Source organism: Quercus suber, unplaced genomic scaffold, assembly GCF_002906115.3.
Source record: "Quercus suber isolate HL8 unplaced genomic scaffold, Cork oak 2.0 scaffold_43, whole genome shotgun sequence".
NCBI classification, from domain to species: Eukaryota; Viridiplantae; Streptophyta; class Magnoliopsida; order Fagales; family Fagaceae; genus Quercus; species Quercus suber.
In genome coordinates, this window is record NW_027069508.1 from 1,133,218 (window position 1) to 1,142,771 (window position 9,554).

Below are 9,554 nucleotides of genomic sequence, written 5' to 3' on the forward strand. Positions count from 1 at the left end.
TGGCCCGCCTATGAAAGGAGCTTTTCTTTCTAGCCTTGAATTTTATGCCAAACCCTTCCGCGGATGTAGCTGAAGCTTTGCCTCTTTGCTTGACCAACAAAAGAAGGAAGACTTGGCTATTTTTCAAATTGGGAGGTAGCCAAAACTCCTAGCCGGCCTTTGATGATGGATTGTGAATGGTGGTCGATATTAAAGTTGAAGAAAAGCCAAGTTTTGTCCCGATTAATCTTTTGACTAGAGGCCCCGTTCATAGATGTCTAGTAATCCCAGAATGGCAATGTAGTCATGGTCGTTTGCTTGACAGAAGAGCAAACTATCATCAGCAAAAATTAGGTGTGAAACTTTAGGTCCAACCTAGCATAAAGAAACACCTCGAATTTCCCCGCTATATTTGGTCTATTGAATAAGAGAGTGAAGACCTTCTACACAAAAAAGAAAAATGTAAGGTGATAAAAGGTCTCCTTGTCGGAGCCCTCTTTAGGGTTGAAATAAACTATGTAGTTCACCATTGATCATGACAGAGAAAGATAAAGACCAGATACATGAACTAATGAGATTTATTCATTTACTTGCGAAACCCAATTTTTTATCAGTTTTTCTAAAAAATTCCACTCAACATAGTCATAAGTTTTGCTCATGTCCAATTTTAATGCCATAGAACAAAACCTTCCCTTTTTTTTCTTTTTCTTTTTCTTTTTTTGAGATGATGCAAAGTTTCAAAGGCTACAAGGATGCTGTTGGAGATAAGGCAATCGGACATGAAGGTACTTTGTAATTCAAAGACTAGCTTGGGGAGACATCCTTTTAGGCAGTTTGCTAGTCTTGGAAATGATTTTGTACAAGACATTGCAAAGGCTAATAAGGCGGAAGTCTTTTGCTCTATTTGGGGATTTTGTTTTTGGAATGAGGTTGAGGAAAATATTTTTTTTTTTTTTTTTTGTTTAACCTATGGTATGTAGGTTGACAACTCAACTTCTTGTGAAAATATTGTAAGATTTTCTTATGTCCTTCTAATATTGTTTTATTTCCTAAAGTTTGCTTGAATTTCATTTTTCAGCATTTTAAACTTTTAAAATTTATTTCTCATCTCTAAAATTTTTAAATAGTTTATTGGCATAAATAAAGACGAAAAAAAGTATCACAATTTAGCTAAGCTCAAAATTCATCAACATCAGTCCATGCAAAGTTTTGTTTTTTATTCTTTCTTTATGTATCCTAAGGATGAAGGAATTAAGAGAGTGGATGATAGTTATTGTTGTGTATAAAGAAAGAGAAACAATTAAAAAAGTAAATAAAAATATTTTAATAAAATATAGTGTAAAATAAATGATTTAAGGTGTTTTGAAAAGTAAATGTAAAATAGAAAAAGACGGAAATACTATTTTCGTCCCTATATTTTCACTTCATTCCCACTTTGGCCCCTACTTTTTTATTTTACTGCTTTTAGTCCCTAAAATGAAAAACGCGATCTATTTTAGTCCTTACCATCATCTCACTAACGAAAATTGTCTACATAACAAACGGAATGCACTGTTGGCACACTAAATGCTAACGTAGTCATTAAAATAATAATAATAAATTTTATTTGGCATTAAGCCATGTCAACATCTAAATTTAAAAAATTAATTGTCTTATTTTAACTAAATAAAAAATATAATTAAAAAACAAAAATTACATATATTAAGATCTAAGTTTATCTTGAACAAAAACAACAAGAACACAATCCTAGAACATTTTGGTTACATCAAGTTTCGTCCATTTTATGAAACAGCTCAAAGTCTACAAAACTAGAACACCACATCTCTATTGCAAACACATCAAAAACAGAAAGAAAACCTTAGTTGCCTTCATATTTCGGGTCAGCCACCATGTAATGATATGCTATCAACACTCCAAGGAAATTGGCAAAGAAGTTGAGGTCCTGATCGTCCATAATCTTTAACATAACATGCAAATACAGCAACTTAGCACCATTACCCCCAAAACATCACAATATCATTTTCTCATTCTTGCTTACTAACAACCCTAGAAGTAAAACAAAATCGATTAGGAAAAATTGACTCATGGCTACAAGATACCCAATTAATCACACATCCAGGCAGAGATCAAGGGCTTGAATCGAAATGGAGATCCAGGGTTTGGATCTGAGGTTTGTGTTTGGTTTCTCAGAAAGTACAAGAAAATTTGGGTTTTGAGTTTTGTGTTTGGGGGTCAAAAATCTAGGTTTGATTTTTGTGTTTGATGCTTTGGTGGTGTGGGGTTTAAAATATGGGTTTGAATTTGGGCTTGGATTTAATTTTTTGAATCTGGGTTTGAATTTAATTTTTTAGGTTTTAAATTTTTTGGGTTGTTTTCTTGTTCAAATGTTTAATGTGTTCATGTTTAATTTATCAATTTTATCTAGGTTTGTCAAGAATGATGGCATGAATTCTAATTCTGGGTTTCGGCTCTAAGATTCAAATTTTCTGGGTTTTAAATTTTGTGTTCATGTTTAATTTCTTGTTCATGTTTAATCTGATGTAGATTTGAAGTTTAATTTTGTGTTCTTATTTTATGGGTTTGTGATTTTTGGTATTTAATTTTGTGTTCTTAAATCTGAGTTGGTATTCTTGTTCAAGATACACTTAGATCTCAATTCATATGATTTTTGGTTTTTAATTTTTTTTTAAATTTTTTTTTGTTAAAATTGATAAATTGATTTTTTTTTAATTTAGATGCTGATGTGGCATTTTTTTAATGTCAAATAAATTTTTTATTATTATTTTAATGGTTACGTCAATATTTAGTGTACTAACAATGCACTCCGTCTACCATGTAGACAATTTCCATTAGTGAGATGATAGTAAGGACTAAAATAGAAAACTCTTTTCATTTTAGGGACTAAAAGCAGTAAAATAAAAAAGTAAGGATCAAAGTGGAAATGAGGTGGAAATGTAAAGATGAAAATAATATTTCTGTCATAAAAAAATTAGGTTCTTATACTAAAATATACATACATTTTTGCACGAGCTAATGTGAATTGTCTTAGCTTAGATATATAATCAACAGCACAAAGGATTTTCGTTTATGGAGTACTACACACACATGAGAGAGAGAGAGAGGGAGAGAGAGACCATGATATATAATGCACCCAACAGCCAACAATGCTTTCTTTTCTTGGGATTATTCATTAACAATGAACGAGTATAGACAGAAAAGTTCTAAGTAGTACATAATTAACAAGAAGGATTGGGGAGGAGTTTCCCCTACTTGACATTGAACTAGACCAACTTAATTGAAGAGAGACCATGATATATAATGCACCCAACAGCCAACAATGCTTTCTTTTCTTGGGATTATTCATCAACAATGAACGAGTATAAACAGAAAAGTTCTACGTAGTACATAATTAACAACGAGGATTGGGGAGGAGTTTCCCCTATTTGACATCGAACTAGACCAACTTAATTGAAGATAGACAGAGCCACGAACAGATGGCCGGAGAAGCTTCCCTATTTAAACATATCTATCTAGAAGAACTGAACAACAATACAACATTAGTGGCATGGGCTTAGCCCCATCAATTACCTTGTGACAACAATGTAATATTTCCATTTGTCGATAGGTCATATATATATGGTTTAAACAGAAGAAATGTTTACAAGAAGTTAGTTCTCGTACTTTAAGATTGCTTCACCACATGGAGTCCATATTGAATGGTTGCTCCGATTGCTGTTGTTGCACAGATTCTAAAACCTTAGAGGAAGAAGCTTGCAAATTTGAACTTAAATGCTCACTTCCAAACTGAGAAAACCCTTGTGGCATATACGAGTAATCTGTACTTGTAGCGTCTCTTGATTGATAATTTCTCAGTTGTAATGCCTTGAGAAGCAAGGAATTCACGGAAAGACCAGAGCTTAGCAAGCTTGAAGGCCATGAGAGTGATGGAAGACTAGCCGCAGCTGCTTCCCTTACTGCAGCCCAATTATTCATGTTCATGTTCATGTTAATATTATTATTGTCGCTATTGTAACTATGCGGTGATATGTTACTGAACCCACTTGATGAATTTGCAATGTTATTCAAATTTGGTAACTCAATGTCTCCAAACTCGTTTACTATAGAGTTTGTATCGCATGGAGACTCAAGAGATGGCAGCGTTGATGGTGTCTGCTGTGGTTTTTTCATTGCACTTTTTTGGAAAACCCTACAAACCACCCATTCTTCCTGGAAATAAAGAAAGGCCAACAATCCATCAAGAATTGCAAAATAAACAATTTACAATGTTAGGATTGAAAGTTTTGTGTGTTTGGTTACCTTTGACGATTTGAAAGGATGCTTGTTTTCTAGCCTATATTCATGCATAACCCAGTTGCTTTTCTCGCCCCTAGGAGCTCTTCCCTTGTAAAACACTAGGGTTTTCTTCATCCCAACTAACACTCCAGCACGAAATATTTCCTTGTCCTTCCCTGTGGTTTTCCAATAGCCTGCTTCAGTGGCTCTGTTGGTTCGAAGACCTGTTGGGTATTTCCGGTCTCTCATGCTGAAAAAGTACCATTCTTTTTCGCCCATGGAAGCCTTGCCTGAACCACATAAAGTGATTTAATATTAGTATTTGATTTGTTCTCTTTACATTGATATAGGATCTTAGAATTTAATTATTTAAGAAATATTACCAGAATCATATTTGAACATTTTTTAACTTTCAGGATTCATTTATACTAAGATGGACTCGAAATTCATTAGTGAGTTTTTTTGGATAGAGGCGTTTAAAGACAATGATTTGAATTTAAATTTTTATTAAAATGACTTAAAAGAGTGTGAAATTAAAAATATATATTATTACTTAAATTTATCGATGAATTTGAGCTTTATTATGTGAATTTAAAATAATTAGGTTTGTATAAGATATCATTTCCAATATATAAATTAAATCATAAGTTTTTTGTTTGAGAATAATTTCAAAATTCACAGATCATGTGTTGTTAAATTTATATATAACAATTCATACAAATAATTATTCTTCAAATCTCTTAATGTTAATCCTCAAATCCAAAACCAACCTGGGAAAAAATTGGAGAAGTGAAGGATTCTACATGACTCATCGAGTATCTTAGATGGAAATATTAAAGAAACTATTCATTCACATAAAAAGTCAACTTTAGCAATAACATAGGAAGAATATGTCATTTGTACGGAAGTAAAGATCACCAGAATTTTTTATTTTTATTTTTTGGTAAAAAAGATCACCAGAAAGTTGTTGGTTAATTACATCGAATTTTGTTAGTTGTGTCTTATTAAGGCTAATTCATACACCACAACAACCATTTTAATTATGCCCATCAAAATTATTATATATGAATAGAACATGTTGATAACTAAGGAGCTAAACGAAGAAAACAATTGTCATGATCAAGAAAGGGAAAATTTAAAGAAAGAATTTGTTTGGAATTAAAGACATATCAACTTTTCCCTTTTCAAAACTTTACATTGTTCATTTTAGAGGAAAAAATATATATAGAAAAGATAGTCTACAAATTAATAAAATCTATGAAGTCATGAAACTTTACGAAGGAATGATATTTTGACAGAAAAACTAAACATGTGAACCTAAACAACATTAAACTATGTTTTAAAAAAAAGTGGAAATTATAAAGGTTGAAATAATTAGACATGTCAATGATAGTTGCAGAAAAATAATCTAACATTCAGACTACCTGGGAGGTCCCAAGGTTCACACTTGTTGAGATCAACAACGGCTATAGCTTTTGACGTGAAACTAAGATCAGAAACCTTGCGAGTTAGATAATACGTAATGAGCTCTTCATCTGTGGGGTGGAATCTGAAGCCAGGAGGGAGACTTTCCTCCATATATGATCTTTAGTATTTGGAAGCCAAATGATGAGGCTTTAGATTCTTGTGGCTGAAGAGTACGATGACGATGAAGCTCTTAAAAAGAAATATAGCTTGATAACATCACTAACATGAGGTTTTAATGGTGGGTATTTAATGTGTTCTATAAACTCACACTTGAAGAAGAAGCTGCCATAGTTAGTCTTTTTTTAAGTTGTTAATTACAGCTAACACGTTGACAAAATGATGGAGGCATGGAAATTACGTGGCTTCTTACACATATTTGTGGGTGTATTTCCTTAATTGTCACTAGGGTTGTAGAATTATTACCCAATTACCAAACGTAGTTGTCTCATTGACTGGGCAACAATTCAATTATTTCAAACAAGTGGGTCAGAAAAAGTTGTGCCAATTATATATAAACCTTAAAAATTTTGTAGTGGATATGAGTGGCAATTCTTTGTGCACGAGGGTTGAGTCTATATTACAACAGTTTTGAAATACTAATTCTCTCTGTCTTTCTATGATCCTGTCCAACCACCTTCACCCATTTCTAACCACCAAAACTCTAATCTCTCACCATACTCCAATGGGAACGTAAAGCTTGAAACCTTATACTTTCTCTAATTCAATACAGTATATTAATTAATTTTTTGCTACCTGGCGGAATTCACCGACGTCAATTCTCTCTCTCTCTCTCTCACAATGTGACCGACGTAGGACTGTTCATATATCACTGTTTATTTTCTTCCATTTCGTTTATAAATTGTTTTTAAAGTCATTCCAAAGTAGACAACATATATATAATAATCGCTGTCGCTTTAATTCAATTTATTATCATAATCAATGCTTCTCGCTAAACATACACATTTTTCTTTGGTGTTGATTGAGTCTATATAATGGCCAATCATTTTATAATTTTTAGATAAGATTAAATTCATAAATATAACAAAATATTGGCATAGAATTATTTGATAATTGACACTCCAGGACCTGGCATTAGGATGATGCAATTATTCTTGTTAATTATTTTTTAATGTGGACTAGTATATATTACTAGTAGTGGTTAAAATGGTCACCAACCCACAAGACTGTGTATCTAGAGTACGCATGTATTTCTTTTGGGTTCTTTTCTTCCTTCACCTCCTTTGGACTTCAAAGATCTCATATATTTCAATCCTAACCCGGATTTTCATGTACATATTTACAGCACCTTAAGAGTTTCTAGAAACACGTGCTAGCTCTTGCACGGGGACTACTTCTAGTAGATCTCTCTCTTTCTTGAGGGTTTATTTTATTATTATCAATGTTTTGGAAAAATACACAACTATACCTTTCTTGAATGACCATTCAAATGGTATAGTGTGTTAGGATTTACCATCAATGTACTATTGTATTGATTTACTGTTCACACCATTGTTGCTTATTGTGTTAGTTACTGTTTGTGTTAGTTAACTATGGTTAATGGTTAGTCAATGTGTGGGTTAAATGAAGGTAATTGTAACTGTTGTTAGTTAGTTACTGAGTGGGTTAGTTAGTTGGTTAGTAATGTGAAGAGTTAGTGAGAGTTACAATGCAATCTTGTATAAAGGCCAAGGCCATGATCAATGAAGTTTAAGCAAATTGTTCATCAAACTACCTATTCTTCCTATCTTATCTCTCTATTCTCTATCTTTTTTTTTTTTTTTGGAGGTCCAGCTATCCTCAAATTTAGCTACCAAACATGCTTCCCCTTTCATTTGGTATCAGAGCTTGGCTTCCCTTGGCATTCATGGTAGAGACTCGTGCCTCTACTGCAACCAATGAAGCCATTGCTTCACTTTGAAGCATGACAAATCATCACACTAAGGAGTTACAAGAGATATGAACTATACAAGAAATTCACACAAGAACTTTGAATGAGATGAGCCAACAATTAACTACAATTTAGCAAAAATTGAGTTCTTCAGATCAAGGTGGCCCTTCCTAATCTCCAAGAATTGGGGAAAATCAAAACCCTAGTTCTGCATTGCTGCCTGTGTCTCGCCCCATGAAGTTGGATTTTCCAAGATTTTCTGGTGAAGAACCTATGAGCTAGGTGTATAAGGCAAATCAGTATTTTAGGTATTACAATACTCCCATTGGAGAGAAATTGATGCTAGCTTCCTTTCATATGGAAGGTGAAGCCCTGGTTTGGTTTTAAGAAAGTGAAGAAACAGGGGTTTTATGTGATTGGGAGTCACTGGTTCAGGCTATGCATGTGAGGTTTGGTTCGACAACATATGATAATCCCATGGATACGTTGACAAGGTTGAGGCAGAAAACTTCTGTGGCAATGTATAAGGCTCAATTTGAAGTCTTATCTAATAGAATAAAAGGGTTGTCCTCATCACACAAGCTGAGTTGCTTCCTTAGTGGCTTGAAGGATGAGATAAGACTTCTTGTCCGTATGCTTAATCCTTAGTCACTAAATAAGGCTTTTGGTTTATCCAAGATTCAAGAAGAGTACAATTGGAGTTGTAAGAGGAGTTTTAAGGTTCAATTGGAGCAAGGTAAGCCCTCAATCTTAGGTCCACCCAAAGTTACTTCTTTGGTAGATAATAGGAATAATAGATTACCAATCAAAAGAATATCTCTTGCCCAATTGGAAGAGAGGAAAAAAAAAAAAGGATTGTGTTATAATTGTGATGAGAAGTGGAGTCTTGGTCATAAATGTAAAAATGCTATGTTGTTTCTTCTTGATTTTGTGGAGTTTATGCCTAAAGTTAATTCAGGGGTACATATTACTGAACTTGAGGAGGGTAATGGAATTTATATTTTTGATCACACCTTGCATTATGAAGAAAGCAATGTTAAGGATGCTGGAATCGTACTCTATGCCTTAAGTAGTACCCCTACTTTTGGTACTATGAGGATAATGGAAAAGATTCACTACAACAAAATGTACTTTTAGTGACGAAAAAATTTGTCACTAAAAGTCTAGTTTTTCGTCGCTAAGAACTTTTAGCGACGAAATATACTAATTAGCGACAAAACTCATTTCGTCATTGAAACCCCGTCGCTAAAAGTCCTAGTGACAAAAAATTTCGTCACTAAAAATCTGATTTGTTAAAAAAAAAAAAAACTTTTAGCGACGAAAATGTTTCGTCGCTAAATGTTTTTCTCGCTAAAAACACTATTCAGTGATGATGAAAATATTTTGCCACTAAAACCATTTTAGTTTATTAAATCATATTTAGTGACAAACAATTTCATCACTAAAACTATTTTCGAGTACATATAGTGACGAAAAAGTTTGTCACTAAAACTATTTTTAAGAAAATTCAGGCACATATAGCGACGAAAATTTTCGTCACTAAAACCATTTCTTACAAAATTCTGCTACATTTAGCAAATGGAATATTTTGTCACTAAATCAATTTTTTGTTGCTGTATTTGTGACGAAAAAATTCATCGCTAAAACTTATTTTCCCTTTTTATTTTTTTCATGGCTTTGATATTAACTTGTAACCTGTCATTATATTATTAAAACCTCACATTTGATTAACACATTTATTTCAATAACACATTTATAAAAATCGATCCATACATTCCACAAGTAAAAAATAAAACAAGTATTCAATTCAAACTCCTTCCATACAATAATTGTTTGCGACACAAAGCAAAAAGTGTAGCATAATATAATTAGAATCAATAGAAGATGTCCTCATATGTTTTCAAATAATGCCAAAAGTGAATCCCCT

The 9,554-nt window shown here is 32.9% G+C and overlaps 1 protein-coding gene across 1 annotated transcript; it reads right to left on the reverse strand.

Annotated features, from left to right (window-relative positions):
• Positions 1 to 3,270: 3,270 nt before the first annotated feature.
• Positions 3,271 to 5,971, reverse strand: LOC112037487 (NAC domain-containing protein 92). Its single transcript, XM_024070329.2, has 3 exons — positions 5,697 to 5,971; positions 4,297 to 4,562; positions 3,271 to 4,206 (listed from the first exon to the last, which is right to left on the reverse strand). The coding sequence occupies exons 1-3, from the start codon at positions 5,848 to 5,850 to the stop codon at positions 3,673 to 3,675; spliced, it is 954 nt and encodes a 317-aa protein (XP_023926097.1). The 5' UTR covers positions 5,851 to 5,971; the 3' UTR covers positions 3,271 to 3,672.
• Between the last annotated feature and the right edge of the window lie 3,583 nt (positions 5,972 to 9,554).

What these genes read in the sequence shown, in the direction of transcription:
- LOC112037487 (XM_024070329.2), bottom strand. Translation starts at nt 5,850, where the DNA reads ATGGAGGAAAGTCTCCCTCCTGGCTTCAGATTCCACCCCACAGATGAA. An exon ending in TGAACCTTGGGACCTCCCAG is followed by an intron (nt 4,563 to 5,696) that starts GTAGTCTGAATG and finishes TATGTGGTTCAG; the next exon opens with GCAAGGCTTCCATGGGCGAA. An exon ending in ATCCTTTCAAATCGTCAAAG is followed by an intron (nt 4,207 to 4,296) that starts GTAACCAAACAC and finishes CTTTATTTCCAG; the next exon opens with GAAGAATGGGTGGTTTGTAG.